The 19,846-nt window shown below is 35.6% G+C and overlaps 2 protein-coding genes across 6 annotated transcripts in view; both read right to left on the reverse strand.

The window, feature by feature from the left end:
* Window positions 1-6,653: 6,653 nt before the first annotated feature.
* On the reverse strand, window positions 6,654-7,976 carry LOC125055088. Its single transcript, XM_047657364.1, has 3 exons — window positions 7,499-7,976; window positions 7,118-7,393; window positions 6,654-7,013 (listed from the first exon to the last, which is right to left on the reverse strand). Exons 1-3 carry the CDS (start codon window positions 7,781-7,783, stop codon window positions 6,654-6,656), a joined length of 921 nt encoding a protein of 306 aa, XP_047513320.1. The 5' UTR covers window positions 7,784-7,976.
* A 1,433-nt stretch (window positions 7,977-9,409) lies between these two features.
* LOC125054966 (semaphorin-1A) overlaps window positions 9,410-19,846 on the reverse strand; it is a 204,291-nt gene continuing 193,854 nt past the window's right edge. For 2 of the 5 annotated variants that reach the window (XM_047657114.1, XM_047657105.1), the window contains 12 exons: window positions 18,987-19,075; window positions 18,440-18,581; window positions 18,075-18,277; window positions 17,602-17,747; window positions 16,806-16,888; window positions 16,344-16,572; window positions 16,041-16,189; window positions 15,765-15,890; window positions 15,462-15,672; window positions 15,111-15,318; window positions 14,106-14,276; window positions 9,410-13,768 (listed from right to left, as the gene is read on the reverse strand). In XM_047657114.1, the coding sequence (XP_047513070.1) occupies window positions 14,196-14,276; window positions 15,111-15,318; window positions 15,462-15,672; window positions 15,765-15,890; window positions 16,041-16,189; window positions 16,344-16,572; window positions 16,806-16,888; window positions 17,602-17,747; window positions 18,075-18,277; window positions 18,440-18,581; window positions 18,987-19,075 (1,667 nt within the window). In that variant the 3' untranslated portion in view covers window positions 9,410-13,768; window positions 14,106-14,195. The remainder of the gene's footprint in view (window positions 13,769-14,105; window positions 14,277-15,110; window positions 15,319-15,461; window positions 15,673-15,764; window positions 15,891-16,040; window positions 16,190-16,343; window positions 16,573-16,805; window positions 16,889-17,601; window positions 17,748-18,074; window positions 18,278-18,439; window positions 18,582-18,986; window positions 19,076-19,846) is intronic. The other 3 variants (XM_047657142.1, XM_047657124.1, XM_047657133.1) reach the window with 3 other exon arrangements.

The following is a 19,846-nucleotide window of genomic DNA, read 5'->3' on the forward strand; positions in this document are numbered from 1 at the left end:
TTACTATTTTCTTGCTCATGGAAATTCCAATAGTTATACACTCCATGTAAATAAAAGAGATGTTTCAACTAGTTTATCATTGGACATTCACACTGCTGGCTGGCGAGGAATCGTTTCACTGCTCGTAGTTTGTCTTTAATCGACAAAACATATGATAAAAGTACTACCCGCTCACCACTATGAAACCCTAAAACTCGCTTATAATCGAGCTTGCTAGCTTGTTTCCACATTCTAGCCCTACTTATCACACGTCCATCGTTGTCGGTTGAACAACTGCCTAATTATAGTGTAACATTACAAAACAAACATTTTAATCAACGATTGTAGACAATTGACGTGCCCTACGGTTTTATTTTAATCTAGTCTATGCATATATTTATAATTCCCAGGACTGTATCTATTTTATTATTTTTTGGTTTTTAGTACATTTATCTTAAACATTGCAATGTATGTTTAACATAAAACCGTTTAACTTAAAAAGTTTTTTTACCTATTTTTATTTTCTAGTTTTTAGTTTTTATTTCGCATTCCGTTTAATTCATTTAGTGCTTCATTATTGCAAGGTTCCTTGCCCGTTAGTTTATATAAATAAATCAATTCTATAATATAAATATAATATATATTTAATTAATAAAATAGATACAGTTTTTAATATAATGATATATATATATATATATATATATCTATAATATATATTTATATATTATATAATATTTATTTATTTTTATTTTATTTATTTAGTTTATTGTATTGTCACCAAAATCCAAAGTGTATACAAAATTTCAGATTAATCGGTTGACAGGAAGAGGGTTAAATTTGAATTACTAAATTTGACCCAAGAATAAAACAAACGGGGTGAGCTAAATAAAACCGTTTAAAAAATAATAATAATAAAACGTATTTTTACTTTAACAAGATTATATATATTTTCTTAAGTATTTACCTGATTCTCAGTTGAGATCGCGTTTCTTTTTTCTTTATCAAAACTTTATCCTCTTTAACTGCCACATGATTTGGCTAATATTAATGTTTTTTTTTATTTCGGTGTTAAATGAAGTATCTTATGCTGTGATTATAAAAATAAGTGTCTTACCGTTTTCAAATTCATTGTCATTACACAGAGAATAGACCCAAAGGTAAAGTTTCAGAATAAGGTACGAGTCGAGAGTTACCACCAAGTCTCGACCTAGAATCTGCAAAAGCTTCTTCAGGGTTTAAATTTGTCAGCCATCAGGCCCAGCGGTGGCAAACAACAATATTTCAATATTTCCTTAGTACATTTACATAAATAGTTTACTTAAGGATATAGAGCGATTTATCCCGAATGTCAGGAAAGCCCAGCTTGACTTACACTAACACTAAAAAATCCAGGGTTTTGCAACTTTGGGTTAAAGTGCTTTATCATCTTCTTAATATATTTAAATTACGTGTCACGTTGTTTGTCCGCGATGGACTCCTAAACTACCTAACCGATATCAATCAAATTTGCACACCGTGTGTAGTTTGATCCAACTTAAAAGATAGGATAGCTTACATCTCAATTTATACCTGCATTATTATTTTATTGCAAAATATTTGTTTATTATTTGATAGTAACAATTCTAACAGATGGCGCTGTGTTGAAAGTACCGACGTTTCACATAAGCTACAATTTAATAGCATAACCACCAAAAAAGCATGGTGGTCCCCATGGCTGGTGTTCTCCTACCGTTTCCCTTGAATACTTTGCTACTATGTAATATAACAAAAACAACAGCAACGCTTGGCCGGTCTGCTAGTACTTTCATAAATTATAAAATAACTTTCTCGTTACCAGAAATAGTCAATATTCTTAAGTATTTACGCTACACTAGTTTTAAGTATCGATAAGTTTCAGTTAGTTACGCGTTCACTAGGTACTAGGGGACGCTTTTATTATATTTAATTGATTAAGTATATTATCACTTAGCATAAACAACCGCCGTGGAACTTAACTCAGGTAGACAACGATTTAAATACACGGGAAGTGCGTTAATGAGTAGGTACTTTGATGAAAGTTAAAACTAAAGTCTCGCCAGTTACCAAAGTTATTATCAGAAATATTTTTTTAAATTTCCCTACAATTTCTACAAACAAAAAATAAATTACTATAACAGATTTTTATTTATTACACATAAATATAATCTTCACTCTTCATTACTTTTCAATATCCTATGTTTAATATAACAAAATTTCGTAAGAGAATTTCTCTTCGGAAAAACAACAATCTTAGCGGGGGCTTGGTAGGGATTGTAATCGATTAATTCGGGTTCAGTGTCGTCGGAGAATAAATCTACTTCACAGGTTTCCATACACTTTAACTCTACACATTGATATTTTTCTAGAAATTCGCAGATATCCTGAACACTTCTCGTAGAAATGAATTCAAAAGAACTCGACAAATAGTCAATAGAGCATCCGGGACACTCGAAAACTTTACTCATGATTACACTTGCCCAATTAGTAAATACGTTAAACTGCAATTCGTTATTTAGCGTCAGCCAGGGCTCGGGTGTAATGAATTTGGTGTCTCCGATCTGGAAGAACCACGGTTTTGCATATTTCTTTAGGACAGCCCGATTGTCAAAGTAACCGACTAGTAATATTGTACCCTCATCTTCCAACATTTTTAATTTTTCGTAGAGGGATTTCCCGTCCAGTCCCGTCAAGTCCTGGAAATAAAATCGAATTGAATAAAAATGACGTCGACCAAGTTGTAATGGAGAAAATGTCAGACTATCTAATATTTATAATATAATATTTATATAGAGCCACTTTTTAAGATATAATCATGTATTCAAAGACCCTACCTGAAGCTCGGCAAAGGTGCCTCCACTCGTTTGTTTCCCGTCTAAATATTGTATAATTTCATCTTCAGCATCGATATCTTTCGTATGATCAAATGTCGCGAAGCTCCTGAAATATAAAGTATTAGTATCGAATACAAAAATGAATGATAATAAAAAGATAAATGCCTTACCTAGTGAGACTTGTTAGCGGTTCTTTAAAATCGAAATCGCTAAATAATTCAGAAAACGTCCTGAGATTAGTTAGGCTTTTCCAACCGACTAAACCGGATTTCAACTTATATTTCCCTTCCGTGTCGATTATGTTCATCTTTTCTTCTTGAATGAGGGAGCCGGCCGACCCCACGATGACCGGGACGGCTACGGACACTATTTCTAAGGTCTCACACGAATGCATCTCGAACAAAAGGCAGTTAATTACGGAGGATCCTTTCAAGCCGGTTTGCGGCAACTCTTTTATCATAAACTCCGCCAGATTCTCACTGAAACGCGAACGAAGCTGGTTAATCCATCTCCTCCTGTATGAAAATGAAATTTTGTACGACGATTGGGTGATATCGTTGAAATGTACTTTATGTAGACGATTATTCAAAATCTTCTCTCTCGCCGAAATAGCTCCACTCTTTCGCAATTCTTCTATAGCTCCTCGCAAATTATACTCCTGGTGCAACTTGAATACCGAGTAGATGGTTTGAGACGTCTCTTCCGAGACTTCTCTGTCCAAAGTTAGCATGACCGTCATGACGATGCCCTCTTTCAGCATCGCCATTTCAGGTTGACTATCCGGAGCGGTCCTATACAAGCTGGGCACTTTCATATGGGTCGACGATGATACGATATATTTCTTGTGAAATTCGTCCAAGTCGCGAGCGACGCAGGGCGTCCGCTGTATCAACGGCTTAGTCTTAGCGATTTGATTAATTATCCAAAGTAGTTCCAGCATCGGTATTTTTGCTTCTGTAACGAACTTCGGAAGATTTGCGTAGTGTCTCACTCTCAGAACCTTTAACAATCCTTCGTACTTTTCTATTAAGTCAGTGTGACGTCTCAATTCGTTCAGAATACACATCTTTTCGTGCGCAAGTTCTGGGTTGTTTTCTAGAAATGTCGCACGTCGATGGCACAGAGACGCCAACTTTCCCGGGTCGAGAACCGAAAGTAGGTTCTTTGCCACCGAATTTCTCACCTTAATGGAGCCGGGAACGGGCCCCATAACGGCAACTGTAATTTTCAGCATGTTTATAATTTGATCGTCTAGTTTCGACCATTTCACGGCAGACTCGCGTCTCCTAGTCAGGCGTTTCTGTCTGAGAGGCTTGGGTTTCACTAAAGGCTTCGGTTTAGAGTTACCCCTTTTCTTTTTAACTTGCTTTGCTTCGTCTTTTTTCAATTTAGCACCGGATTTGGAGCCCCTTATGTGTTTCATTGAGGATTTCAGTACTTTTACGACTATCGGTTTAGAGTATCTAGTGGTGAAAGTCCGCCAAAAACGCGGCATGTCGATGAAGATAGACGAATCGAATCCGCACGGACCCAATCCGTCGCCGAACCGAGATCCGTCATCGTTTTCTAACACTTCGTTGCCATTTCTCAGCGGTTGCAGGAACTTGTATCTCTCTCTTTTGATTCCGCTTATCGTCGTATTTAACCCTATCACCTGCACTTCCTCCCAATATTTCATCACGTCTTCCATGGTTTTGAAGTAAAACGTCTTTTCTATGGCCCCGTCGCTTTCGTTCGGCCTCGGCCAGATACCGGAAGTGTCTAAGATTTTAGCTTGTTGATTTACGTAGAACACGAAGTTCAGGTACACGGTCTCGTCCATGGCGCACGAGGCCGGGTCTCGTATCAGCTGAATGAGGCCTAAAACGGCGAGTAATTTTAAACTGAGTTTTATAGAGTTATGTAGGCTCTTAGAGTTTAAAATGGGGTATCTGATGTTATCGGGAGCATCTTTCAGTTTCACTTCCAACACTTCATCGCTATATTTCAAATTTGAACAAATGAGCCTTTCACTATCGAAAAGAATGTTCCCCAATGCGAATTCCACCGTCATCTCTGGCACCAGCTCGTTTAAGGAGGCGAATCCCGGAATAAAATTAGATTTGCATTCGCTAAAGTAAACGAGTTGGACAATTTGTTCGTGTAGCTTTTGAATTTTCATATAGCGAGGGTACGCGAACTTGGTCATAGGTCGAGTTATGAACTTGGATGTTTCTTTATTTGGGGTTTTGTACTTCATTCGGGCTTTGTAACTTAACTCCGCGTAATGATCTTTCAAAAGAGAGTCATTCGGCTTCACGTACGGAGGACATATGCAGAGTGAGAACCTATCTTTGTCGGGGCACGATATTCTTAATTTATAAATTTTTAATTGACTGTCGGTAATCAACTTTTGAAGCACAAGTTTCAAGGATTTGGTGTCCATCGGCGGTTCGCCCGTGTCGAGAGACACGAAACTAGATAACGTTTGGTATCCTGTGACGAAACCACGTTCGTTAACAATTTTCAAAATGCCAGTTGCAAACTTCAATTGCCGTAATGTTGGTTTCTTTTTATTATTGATCAAGGATTCCTTAGTCCGATCTTCAAAGCCATCGAGGACTCTGATTTCAGTTATAAACTTCTCCAGGTCGTCGTCATCATTCTTATCGTCTCCGTTATTTTCTTGTTTGCGACGTTTCACTAGTGTTTCAGATTCCACCGATTTGCACCGTTTCCTATTTTTGGTTACGTGATCCAAGAGTTTTTGTTTTTCTTCAGCGTAAATATTATTAATTTCCTTAGTTGCAGCTACCGCTATATATCTGTAATTAAAAATGCGATGCTGTAAATTGCTATATTATTCTGAAAAGTCAAAAATATCATAATCAATTTGATTTTTTTACTATTCTCTGTTTATTTTCTGCTTATATTATAAAAACAAAAAACAGCATTAAATTAAACAAATTTGCAATACCTTGCAGTCCTCTGTCTACCCTTATCCTCAAGGAACTCGCTGACTAGTCCTTTGTTTTTAAAGATCCGACAAATAATTCTGCTCGTGTAAAACTCTATGCCGAGTAGTTGAGCTACTTCAATTTGAGTCAAGCCCTTTAAGCCAGCATCGACGAATCGTTCATATGCTTGTCTCAAAAGGCTGACTCCAACCTTATATTGGCACTTAAGCGGGGTTGCAGGGGTCTCATCTTCTGAATGAGATGATTCATCACTTGGAGATGTAAGTGTTATATGCTTCTTTTTCTTTTCGTCTTTTTCTTCCTATAATATAAAATTATACTTGTAACAAACTACATATCGGATCGGTTAATATATATATTTATTGTTGATTTGTTACAGATCAACCTGCAAATTATTTAGCCTGTTTAGTGTTAGGTTAGGCTTGTCCTTGGAAAACCTGTTAATTGTTTGGTTCCATAAATTCGTGATATTAAGATTTATAAAGTATTGTTAGTAAAAATCTGTTTGTTCAATATGTTTAATGTATTTTATTGTATTCATTCTTAAGTTTTTAGTTCTGCAGTAAAAGCAGTGTTGGCTTCAGCCTATTAGATTTAAAAATGATTATGAAACAGATTCAGAAATCTGAGGCCAAGGCCTAAAGAGGTTGTAGCGCCACTGATTTTAATAAGTTTTAAGTTATTGTATGTGTGCTGTGGCATGGCTCTTCAGGCTGTTCCTGTATTTTTACTTAATTTACATTTACAAAATAAACAACTCCCGAAAAATAAATCAAGAGAACCTTCTATAAAGTTCTATTTAAATTTGGCTACAAAGTAATTACAACTTCAAATAAATTGATAACCTCCTTTATTACCATTACTTCTCTTAGAAATAAGTACTTACAAATTTAAAAATATTAATAGTTTTTTGTAGTCGTTTACTTTGATGAGGAGTTAGGTATCCCATTCTAATCATTTTCTCATTTCTTTCACTATAATTTGGTTGTTTAAGGAGATATTCAAATAAATCTCGTATTTTGCCTATCTTTGGTTGAGACTTCACAAATGGCTCATGGAAACGTTTGAGTCGTAACAATAAACTCTTCATACCCCTATCACCCATGACTTGTGTAACACATTGCACTCTTATTAAATCTAGGTTTTGCAATGTTTTTCTATTGTAAAAAAGAAGTTTAGACTCTTTCACTATTTTAGTAAGATTAGTATTGCCAATGGTCATTTGTCCCTGAAAATTTAAAGTTATATTATTAGTTAATTGACTTTCAATAGGCCAAGTCCTTCTCTTGCTTAGTTAAAAATAATATTACTATGTCAATAAATATAACTTACATTTCCTCTCCCTTTGCCAACCAGCTCTAATATACAATAATGAACTGGTGACAGTGAAGATAGAAGGCATATAGGTAAATGCGGGGCCAGAGCCTGCCATCTCACTTCTATTGATGCTACTATTACTAATGTATCACCATATTTTTCTACTATTTCTTCATATGTCTTTGTACTTATGAGTTCAAAGGGTATTAGTGATCTGGTTTTGTAATTAGCACTTGATCCATATTCCCCTTCAATCAGACAGAACTCATATGGCCCATCAATGGCTGTAGGCTGCAATAAAGTTATATAGCCATTACACAATCTTGTTATTTTAATAAGAGGAGATACTGTGCATTATCCAATAAGGTCTTTAGTAATAGTGAATTTACAACTTACAGGATCCAACAGTTGACCAGATTCTTCATCAACTAATGTGAATCGATCCAATACATCTATCCTGGGTACAGGCGTATCTAGACTGTAAAAAGATATAGATTGCGAAGACGATAAGAAGTTCCAAAATTTGCATATTATTTTCGGTGTAAGAGTACATGATAATCTACTCCCCATACGTTTCCAGAGAAAATCAAGGCTAATGCCTTCTAAACCATTGAGGCCTATCTCATCAATGAGAATACTTTTAAAGTTAAAAGAAAAACAGCTTTGAATGTTTTTGGTCATATTAAAACTGTAAGTTTTACGTTATCTAAGTAACTTAATCTTATTGTCTCAGTTTTGCAAATTCTTCTAACGAGACTTAATGTCGCTTTTTATAGGTTTGCTACATTATCTTAATTATAATAATAAATAAACAAATAATTAATATTTTTGTATTTTTAAAACACGCTTTGTAGTTTTTATTTAGATATTAAAGTTGACATTCGACTCTGACATTGATACTCTTTGTCAACGCCGTCTTTTGTCTAGACATTATCTTTCACAGATAAAGTGAAATTATATTATATTACAACAAAATTTGAAAATTAAGAGGCTTTCGAGAAAGGCAGCATACATCTTTTTTACTTTCTAATCAAAATATCCTTTTTTATATCGTGAAAACCCCTAATAAACATACTACTAATTAATGCACTAATGGACTTTTAAACATACCAAATTTGTTCACTATTAACACTAGCTTGTACCGTGTACGGTAAAGGAAAACAGGCCACTGGCTTCTGGGATTTTTTCTATCAAAGTAACGTTTTGTTTATGTACATAATATTTTGTTTTTAACTAGCTTATCCCTATATTTCCTTTTGATGTCTTTGTTTATTTTTTCTCGCGTGTAGTTTCCCAACCTTTTACTTGAAACTGGCATAAAGTTAAAACTATTGCCAAAATATTTAAAAAAAGTAACGTTTGGTGCTTCAAAACTCGTCGAAAATACCTAGTCGAAAGTCAATTTAAAGAATTTTTCGACATCCTCATAAATTAATTGGCAATTAATTATGAAAATCTGAACAATTTTAAATTAAAAAATATGGGTCTTAGTTAAAACATAAAATAACGTCGTTAAAAACAATAAACATGTACAAGGCTTTCCTTCCACAAACAATTGGAGACTTGAATTATTTGTTTAATTACCTAGCACTCTTAGGCCGTTTCTCCACTGCTCCGGTCCGGCAAACGTTAATTACCGATCCGATTTAGAAAGTCATAACAGTACTTACGTACTTCTCCACTACTCCGGGATCCGGTTTTTAACGATCCGATAACTTGCTAGATCGGAACGCGGTGTTTTATCGGTCCAAACTCCAAGTACCTATATCCGAGTATTTGGATACTAGGTTATAAATTATTATTCACAGATTTATTTATATGTAGTTTGTTTAATTTGACAGAATCTGGATAACCTGGACCAAACCAAATTATGTTGCTATTTATTTATATTTTTATACTATAGTATTAGTGAACTATTTATTAAGTAGATTATAATATTTCAAGATAGACTATATAAAAAAAGTAATAAACTTGCCAGGGCAATAAAATATTTAGAATTTAGAACGTTTTATTAATAAAATAAAGTATATGGGTTTTAGTTAAAGTGTTGCATGATAAATATACAAGTATCGGTTATTGTCGGAGCAGTGGAAAAAGAGCCTTAGGCTCACGCTAATCCACCTGACTAATAATTTAGGACCCTTTTTAATAAAATATAATTTTATTAAACTTTTATTTAATTTATACACCTACTTTATCTTTAATATGAATTTACACCTACTTTAAATCAGTTGTAGGAATCTGCAACTGACTAAGTCGACTATCATAATATATACGTATATGGTTATTGTAAAGAACAAACAATAGTCAAGTTTCAATATTTTATTTACTAAAGAAAAGGAATACATTTTATCCTTTGCTAAAATATTTAGCATATATTAATAATATTTTAATGAGAAAATGATCATAACATCTCAAACAATGACGAGAAAAATACAAAATTTGTTCACTGTTAGGCAGAAAAATTGTATTTCGCTGATCAATGTTTATCTATTTGTTTCTAGTTATAAAAAATTGCACTCTATAAATATGAGCAGCGAATATGGTGTAACAGTCTATTCACTGCCTTTGCTTTTTGCATTATAAACTCCTACTTAACCTATGGAGTGTCTAAGGCTTTGACTACACTTTGTCTTGCACACACACAAACATATGAAGGTACTTTGTACGCAAGACACGATGTAGATGGACCAAAATGCAAAACGAACCTAAACGTAGGATACTTTACAAATTAGCAATTATTAAAAACTTAATATAAATTACAATATTAAGTAAATTATCTCACATTGTTCGCGATAACCATTTTATAATTAATAATCACAATGCTCTTGCAAGTAAAACACTCAATATGGAATTTAGTTGGTGCGGGCTTATTACAAGGTAAGAAACAAGAAAGAGGCAGTTAAAGGATAATGTTGTCTATGCCTTCCATGTAACAAGACGTGAACGAGAGTTTAGAGAGAAGACGAAATAGATTTCCCTTGTTTTCCTTTTTATTGTGATCATAATATTAAATCGTTATCTCAAACAGTCGGTAACTAGTTATGGCTAAAGGCACGCTAAAAAATCTGACTAAAGCTGTACGGAGTCCGGGAGTGTGGGTCGTCTACAGTTGCAATGAAAATTACTTAGGCACTTTATAGTACTGAGTTCCCAAACATTTATTCACAATGTTTTTTTTACGACTGAAGTAGAAAAATATTGCACACGACACGACAAAACAAACGACTAACGGCGATTCGATAGTTTTTTAAAAATCAAAATCTTAATTTTCAACAAGTAATTGGTGTAATTAAATTGTTCTTAAAAATAATAAACATATTACTTGTATTGTTAGACAAGAATGCGAATTTACAAAACAACTACCAAATCACCGTAGATTTCGGTCTAATGAAAAATTTATGTCATAAAATATAATTATATGATACAAGAACCTATGTGATGGTTAGTTTGAGATAAATGTGATGTAAACGCGCTATATCTTATGATTAAGTTAATAAGTCGGATTCGTCAAAATGTAATCCTCTGTAATTACAATTTATTTAGGTATAATAAAAGTCTTCAATTTCTAACACTAAGGCTTCGAGTCTCAAACAAAATGAAGCGGTCTATTTCTACGTACGTATGATACTTTCTAATATAATTTCCGATAATCAATAAATAATTTACGCTTACGTTATATCTATATAAGACTTCTAGGCATGTTCATGTTTTACGAGTATAAAAAGATGGTTCAGTTATCTGAACATAGAAATGGTTATTGTACATTTCATCATTTATTACAAAACAACTCTTAACAATCCTTTTTTTTTCAAAATTTTGCGCTTAACCCTAATGCTTAGTACTAAGTTCTTGACCAAATTACATTAAAAATCTTTCTATATACATTTAAATTAAAAGGCTTAACATAATTAGTACAATTTCAAAATTTCTTGGAATTTTAAAAAAGCAAGCATAGGTCTTCTATTTGATTGTACGCTTTTAAAATTCAGAGAAATTTGTCTCGTGTAACGCCAATATCATAATAATAGCAACTATTGTATATAAGAAACAAAACTGTGCGTTCAATTCATAATATTAAATACGGAAATTGGCAGTTTATATCGATAATTATAAAGTAATATTTAAGTAAATACATAATTACCTAACACTAGAAATAAATTATTATATCTTAAAACGGCGTCTTTGGTATGTGAACGTATTACACATGAGTATTGTATTATTAGAATATTAAGGTTTTAGAATGCCATCTCACTTTCTTAACGGGCGTATTTAATTTTAACAAGCGAGCCCAAATAACGCTTCGATTTAGCTACATACATAGAGACCAAACAACGAGTAGCCAATTGTATCTTTGGCTCTACGAACTAAACCGAAGGAACCTCGAGGCGAGCACAAACTTTTGTACAATAAAGGATTCAATAGTTTGTGTATGCCCATAGTGATACGTTAATTGGTATTCTATTGTGTGTCTACTCTACAACTCGTACTAAATCAGTTTAAACGATCATCATGTCATCGTAATGCACCATTATTTACAAGGATCTAAGGGCATGTTTACCAAGCAAACCGAAAAAACGTAGAGCGGTTTTATATGATAACTCAATCTCGTTCTTATAAAGGATGGGTATACTGTAAACACCACCCACATAATATCTTATTTATAACGTAATAGAATTTTCGTTATTTAAATGAATGAAAAAATTAAATGGTTGGAAGTAGGCCTACGACATGCCCTTAGATCAGTTATCCACGCGAAAACGGAGTTATCCTGCCACACACACTTAGGCACTAGATCATTACAAATAGAATTGACATTTCTTACATACAATCAATTGTCAACAATCAGTGAAGTGACACTATCACTACGCAGTGTCAAAAGCTTAAGTTCTTTAACTACAAAACAGCAACAGGAACGTCATTAAAATGAAATTAAAACGTTTGGCCCACATTTATGGTTAACATTTAGAATCGTATATTTTATAAGTTAGGTTATGCGTCGACATTTCGTGTCAATTTGTAACAAAATGGCGGCGTGTCTTAACCTCTGCTCTTAGACAAGTGCCTTTTGCCGCGAGCGTACGTCGCAGCGGAAAACATGAGCACGTGACAACTCCACATAAAAAATTTTTACGCCTGCGAAAAAGTTCACTTGGCTAAAGGCCCTGTAACGTCATAGAATGTATGTACATGGATCGATTGATCACAGTGATTGTTAATTTACAAAATGACGTACCAACAATCTAAATCGCGAGCTCGACGCGTCGCCCTAGACTATGCATATGACTAAATCTATAACATTACTGAATAGTCAAAACGTTTCTATTCTATATCTAGATACATCCATAAGAAGCACTTTAATTACGAACGATTATCAGGACTTTTAATTATTTGTACAAGGTATATATTTGCGTTTTGTGGCGAGTTCACTTTGTGTCAACCGTTTATAACTTGGCAACACTAAAAACAATTTTTTAACATTTTCGTTGCAATGATGTTGGCAGTTCCATTATGCAAATATAACATCTGTTCCCACGCTGTATAACTATTGGAATTAAAATAATGAAAATAGATCAGCGATTTTTATGTTCCAAGAGTGCAGTTTGGGGTTTGATGTCTGTGAATTTAACACCACTTTACGGTCGAGTTATTCGACCAAAAATATAGCAATGATAAACGCTCTCCTGCCATACTCTTATCAAATGGTTATTGAGTAATATTGGGCATAATTTCATTTAATTTTAAAAGCAATACAACATTGGTGTTGTTAAGTTATATGTGTATAGAATATAGCAATGAGCATATTTAAAACTCATGATCTTAAAATGAACATGGAAACTTTATACTTCTTATCATTTATTTAACCATTTAAGGTCGACACTTCAAATGAATATGTACGTTTCTTAAGCCGTTTAAGAAAGACTTAAGCATTTTAGTCAATTTTCCTCACGACTCGCAGCGACATAGTAGATCTTTAACTTTTAACTCTAAAGTAGTAAAAAAGCGTCTCGTGAATTGCATGTTCCTCGAATGAAGATAATATCAAAATATGAGAAAACTTGCAACGTACGACACTAACCATGTAGCTATGTTACCAACAAAACTTATAATTTACTTAAATTATCAGTAAACTATGCTTTCTAAACGATCTACAAAGTCAGCCACCGTACATCCGATACTTAATACTACTAAAAAATACACTCTGAGATACGTCAGTAGGATAAGAACCTTTGGAATGACGTCACAACGTAGTCTCGATCACTATCGATGCCGTCAACAATGGATCCATAGCGATAACCGGTTCGATCCCGTTACAGAAGTGGGCCTCGGTCGGTCGTCGACGAGAGGCAATCGGACGAAACCGCCGATAAATCACATAGAACGATTAAAGTTCCTCGTCCATCAACAACAAGTCGGAATAACAACGTCGCACCGGGATATGTCTCTCGGGCGAAAACAATCACATTCACAATCGATAACAACGCACCGAATGTCTTCGGGGGCGGGGCGGCTAGTTGCGGTAGATATAGGCGCAGGCTTGGGGTGCGGGGGGCGGGGGCGTGGGGGGCCTTTCGCCCGAAGGTGAGGGCGAAGACGACGGCGGTGACGGAGACGACGACGATCCGCTGCCGGTCACGCTGCCCGAACCGCTGCTGCGCTGCGACACTGGAAATCGTTAACGGCACATCATTAGACGTCTCACAATCAATCAATTCCCACTGGTCTATATTATGAGATATATGAGTCTTTGTTTCTTGTAATAAACAAATATTTAATACACTTGATAATGATCGACATTCAGGCCTTGTTAATGTTACGTTAATTTTATGTAAAAAGAAACCATTTATGCAGCAACTGCCAAAACGTCAGTCAGATAGATAAACAGCCTAATGAATTATGTTATTTTATACCGACATTATTTTAAAAAGCTGATAAGTGATTTCATAAATTAAAACAAAAACAATGTTCGGTTACTTATTCTCGATAAAAAAGTACAACTCACCCAAAGTGTGGTGATGGTGCGCGTTATGCTTATGATGATGCAATTGGTCGCGCGCGTCCGCCCCGCTTGTTTCTCAGAGATACACCTTTTTCACTGAACGCGTTGTCGAGAAACCGTTGTCGTTGCCCCGCCGGTACCCATCGCCCTGCGGTCCGAACATTCCTGCGTTAACTGACATGCCGCAGAAAAATGATGTTAATGAGGCGTTAGTGAACTGATGCAACTATTAAAAGCTTTATACTTCAAGATTACATCGTGACATTGGCTTCAGTTTAAACGAAGCTATCGACCGAGTTTGCCTTTTATTCGATCTATTTTCTGCCACGGAACATCTCGAGTATGAAACTTGTTATTGTCTACATGTAAGCAACGGTTACGAGAGTGGTTATTTGCATGATTAATGGAAAGCTTAAATGGATAGTGAATGATTATGATGAAATATTAAATAAGCGGTTAAAAGTCATCGTTCCCGAGTAGTTAGGAATATACAAACATTGATAAGTGCGGAGCTAGATTTTAAAGTGTAACTTGCACGCGTAGTTAAATTTGTATGTATGACACATATGCGTGTATCGATCATTAATATTTACTTGTAAATATTTACAAGTAAATATTTACAAGTAATATACACATTTAAAAGTAAATATGTCAGGATTAAATATTTTAAATGTATTTAAATAATCAGCCCACCGTGCAGGCTGTTTGTTACAATTGAGATAAAAATTGGTTCCTTCAAGTTGCAAATTACACTTGTTTGGTTAATGTAGTAATGTGGTGACAGGACACTTTAATATTTTTTTATGATTCAAACTGGTCCGAACGTTATTTTTACATTATCTTGAATTTGATAATTATTTCAAAAAATTAAGTAATTGTCAAATGGCCTATGGAAATTGTCTTCGGTTTGAACGAAAGAGCCGAGGGTACATAGAACTTTGTAACAGCGTATGCCAGTACCGGTCACCACGCAGAAGCCATGCGAATAAACGAAGGAGCAGAACTGACATTGACCTGATGGGAGCGCAGGGTCCCGAAATTGTCCCGGCGGTAGGTGTCCGGCTGGAACTGGAAGAGGGTCTCGTGGTGGGGGTGGTAGGGCGGGTGCTTGCGCAGCGTGGCCCGGGGCGAGGCGGGCTTGGGCTGAGGAGCCAGCACCGGCTCCGCGTACGTCACCTCCTCCACTTGCTGGAGCAGCTTGGGCTCCGCTTGGATCCTGGTCGCGAAACGCTTTATTACGTGCGGGCTTTTTTTGACGGTTAAACTGCTACATCGGTCCATATTGGTATTTAGCGTATTTAACTACGCCGTGCAACTAGGTTATTTTTCATAGAATTGGACAATGACTCTATTTCTTACCTATTAATATTCTGCCTCTGCTCAAAATACTCATATTCCGTGTCAGGGTAGGGCATGTTGTCGTCGTCGTCCTTCTTGCAGCGTCTTCCACAGATGTAACCTGCTGCAAATCCAGCTCCGAGTGCTGCTAGTGCCCCCGCCGCCACTGCTAACGCCAACGTCTCAACGGAATATGCTGCCGGAGGTGGATCTGCTGCTAAGACCTCTGGGCCTGGAATTTATTAGAGTGCAAATTACAGTTTTTGCATAGGGAGTTTTTTAACTTTGATTAATCAGTTTGTTTATACCTTTCTTCTTACATACCTTCGTTATTATTGTTGCTCCCTTTCCCATCTTTGTCCTGCACAATATTTATGACTTCTCCTTTGTTCTCTCTGGCATCATCGTACAGTCCCGAACTGAGTCCACCGACCGCCCCGGCGTCTTTACCTGTTAATATCGTGCAGTTATATAAATTGCTATTAACTGAACGCCTAACATTAAAAAACATGTAAAAATCATTCTTTGACGCTTAGGGAAGATTATGCCTTCCATTGTTGACAGCATTAACGACAAAGGAAACGCGGCTTAAGTACTCACTATGAGGGCAGGCGGCGTGACTGCCAGTGCTGACGCTCTGGTAGAAGGAGTTCTCGTCGAGCCAGCGACTGACGCCGTGTGAGTACGCGCGACATCGCCCTGCCTGCTTGTCCCACGCACAGTACGGGTCTTGCAGGGCCACGCACTCTCTGTAACAACACCAACAATCCTCACCTTAAGATTTTTTGCTCTCTTTAGAAGACATCACTTTTATAAGATATCTTTCGTACTAGAACTCAATATAAAATTGAATAGGAGGTACTATTTATTGCCGGTAAACGAAGAATTTTTTGCTGTACTCACGAGCAAGAACTAATCTTGTCACTGGAGCATCGATGCAGTCTCAAACTTAGGACTTCCTTGTCTGACACTGCAATAAGTCTAGCCGCATCTCGACCGGCTCTGGCCACTCTCAGAGCTCGAACCGGGGACCCCGCTCCGAATGCCTGCAGCTCTTCGATGACTACGGGCGCCGCGCGTTTATTCGTGTCGTACGATACTGCGTTTATCGCTTTTATTATTTTGCCATTATCTGAAAACGACAGTTAAATATTTAATATCAACTTAAAAATAAGTACATTCTATTGAAAATCAATCCAGGTACACATTGATAAATGTAAAGTGCATAAGTGGTATACTGTACCTTTTTTGGTCAGTCACCAACATCCAAGTCAAGAGAGAGTCAAGCATCCGTCTTTCTCTTTCTCTCTCTCTATCTCTCTCTACTATTAACTCTATGATATTAAAATGTAATAAATTTCGTACCTGTTCCAATAAACAAAACATCATAGGCTTTGCCTCCTGGTGTTTTCACTTGTGGGTCTACAGCGATCTGTGTAAATCGGTAGCTGAAAAAAAATCACTTTCTAAATAATGGTACTTAACACTTTATTAACATCTTTTAAATTTATTCCTCCTTCATGAGTTTTACAAAAAATTAAGCAGAGAGCTTGGGTATTAAATAATAAATTGATTTGAATTCAGGATTATAGAATACGGGTATTAGAAGAATATTAGAAAAATGTAAAGACAAGTACACAAACAAAAAAATTGTTACGAGGACGGATTTCATGATTTTAAAAGGTTTTTCTAACGCCGCAGGGCAAGTCAATTACGTAATTTTCAGGACTGGTTATACTCCTTTGATGAAGAAACATTCTACACTGACCTTTCTAGGTGTGAGATAAGAAGAGAATAATGCGGGAGAGAGGGGGAAGATAAGAATCTTCTCGAACCTAGTCTGAACATTGTGCGATAGTAATAAAAAGCTTGAACATTGTTTCGAGAGACAAATCAAGATAGAAAAGTGCAAATATTGAAGACAAGTGATACTGTGAGAATATGTTGTGTGATTTTGTGTTCAATTAAATTCCTTTTTTTTTATTTTTTTTATTTTTAAACAAACCCTTGAAGAGATCTATGGAGTTTCTATCCGCACTCGTAACAATACCATACTAAAGTACCTAAATAAAAAAGAATACATAAAAAAACCTATTTATTCTGTATTCTATAGAACCCATTATTTAAATAGGAAGCCGTTATAAATACAACAAGAACTTACTGAAAGCTGGTTCTAATAACGATCGGTTCGCCAAAGAACGCTGGCACTGATTCGTCCATCAGCGCATGCGTTTTGATGAAGTTCAACGTTTGATCCGGCAACTGCCTGGAGTCGTTGTGACAGGTGCCTGGTCTGGGCTCTGGTACCTGAAAGAACACATCAATTTATTACGAAGAGGTATTTAATTTTAGTTATCTCTAACTTCTCGGTTATTTAACCCACTAAACCTACTAACTTGATAGAACCTATTGATTTGTCGAGATTCGAAACCCCGAATAGGGAATCTACGACATCAACTCTCTCACGGAGGCGGTCGCTATATATTTAGATATTTAATTTAATAATAATTTATTAAAGTACCAAGAAGGCACCCGAATAGATAAAAATAAATTAATCATTATTTTATTTTTCAGTACATGGTATATTTCGTGTTTTCGGCTAAAACTGTTTAAAACTCAGTCATAATTAATTACCTTAGCACTATTAACAGGCAACCAATTGGAGTTGATAGCACTCTGTTCCTTGAAGGTTCCTTCGAAGGTATCAGCTATGTCCTGCATACTGAAAGCGCACACCGCACTACCGGATATGCTGTTGGGCGGTGTCGTGAATGTACCGTAAATCAACTGTGCGTTCAGACCACCGTAAACACCTTCTATCAGTTCTGTCGTGGATTCTGAAATAAAATTAAAATATATAATTATACATACATATATATATATATATTTATTTGATTAAAGTAATCATAAAAAGTTGTACAACCCTATTAATATTTAGATATGATTTTTACGCAAAACCAAGGGATGCTAGTATAATAATAAAAACCTCGCAGACTTACGAATCTCGTTAAAATAGAAGGGGAAGTCGCCAGCGACGGAACAATTGAGTCGCGACTTGAGGAAGGAAGTCCAGCGTTGCTTGAAGCGGTGTGGGCCCCCTCGGTCGTCGCGGCACACGCGCGCAACGCGGGAAAACACGGACTGCAATTGTTTGGAGGCTCTTTATTTAAGGGAAATAGATGGAAATACGCTACGTTTCACTGGAGACTGACGGAGCTTCCAAATCAAAGACAATATTCGGCTAAATGTCAGCGTTCCTTTCTAAGTCAACACTCAACAGCAGCTCACTACTTTAATGATTACTGCCGTTTCTTAGTTTTAAATAGTTAAGAACGTACAATGTCGCGAATTTATTAAAATCAATAAATAATAACGCAATAGTTATTTATTTATGTTTCACTGTAAAAGAAATTCGAAAGAACATAGAACACTGTTAACTATATCGTACGTAATTAATTTATTTACTAGTTACATTCAAAATAATTAAGCCAGTCTCCGCAAAGCCACATTTATGACAAATAACAGCCGAAATAATACATAGATTACCTTTCCACAGTTGATATATTCCACCGCTGTTTCCCGAAAGAAAAAGTACACGAAGTTGCCATGTACTAACGAATTCACGAAATCGGGGGCTGAAATTCAAGTTAACGTAATTAGTCTTAGGACACCATACTAATGCCCTGCGTACACATATGATTAAGGCTGTAACCCTATCGTCTGTGTCGATAATTTAAATGCCAGACTAATCCGATTTATCGATTTGTCGCGTCAAATGTCACTGTGACAGTTGCGAAAGCCGGTTTGATGTGGAATGAGGCTGGATTTTGAATATTTCAAAAAATTTATGTTATACATTCATAAAAAGCTGTAAAACTAATTATATAAATGATTGTCTTAACACGAAGAAAAGCGTTTAAAAATGAAGTCTGTTGATGTATTGACGCCAATCCTAAGTTTATATAGTAAAGGTTTATACGAAATTATTCTGGTATTAATTTGGTCCAAAACATAATTAGTGAGAAAATTTTTAACACAATATTTAATTTATACTACAACGCTGAAAATATTTCTACTCCAGTGTCATTATTATTTGAGCATATTTAGTTAGACGTTCGATTTTCACTGAAACCAACATTGGTTTAATGAATAGAAATTATATTATTTTCGTAACCAATGAATCGGGGATAATAGATGCGCAGTGTTGACCATTTCATTAAAATCAATATATTTGCGTATTTCATACCGTATGTATGCAAATTCTGTTTCGACATTTTAACGAGCTACTATTTACATGTTCGCGTGTTCTGAAATAATTATTGAATATTTTTTCACTCAACACCCGAGGAATTGGTTTTGTTTTCACTGCTCTGTTTTTGAATACTTTTCTACTAAAGATACCTTAT

Source organism: Pieris napi, chromosome 1, assembly GCF_905475465.1.
Source record: "Pieris napi chromosome 1, ilPieNapi1.2, whole genome shotgun sequence".
NCBI classification, from domain to species: Eukaryota; Metazoa; Arthropoda; class Insecta; order Lepidoptera; family Pieridae; genus Pieris; species Pieris napi.

What these genes read in the sequence shown, in the direction of transcription:
- LOC125055088 (XM_047657364.1), bottom strand. Translation starts at nt 7,783, where the DNA reads ATGACCAAAAACATTCAAAGCTGTTTTTCTTTTAACTTTAAAAGTATT. An exon ending in CTGGTCAACTGTTGGATCCT is followed by an intron (nt 7,394 to 7,498) that starts GTAAGTTGTAAA and finishes ACTTTATTGCAG; the next exon opens with CCTACAGCCATTGATGGGCC. An exon ending in TTGGCAAAGGGAGAGGAAAT is followed by an intron (nt 7,014 to 7,117) that starts GTAAGTTATATT and finishes TTAAATTTTCAG; the next exon opens with GGACAAATGACCATTGGCAA.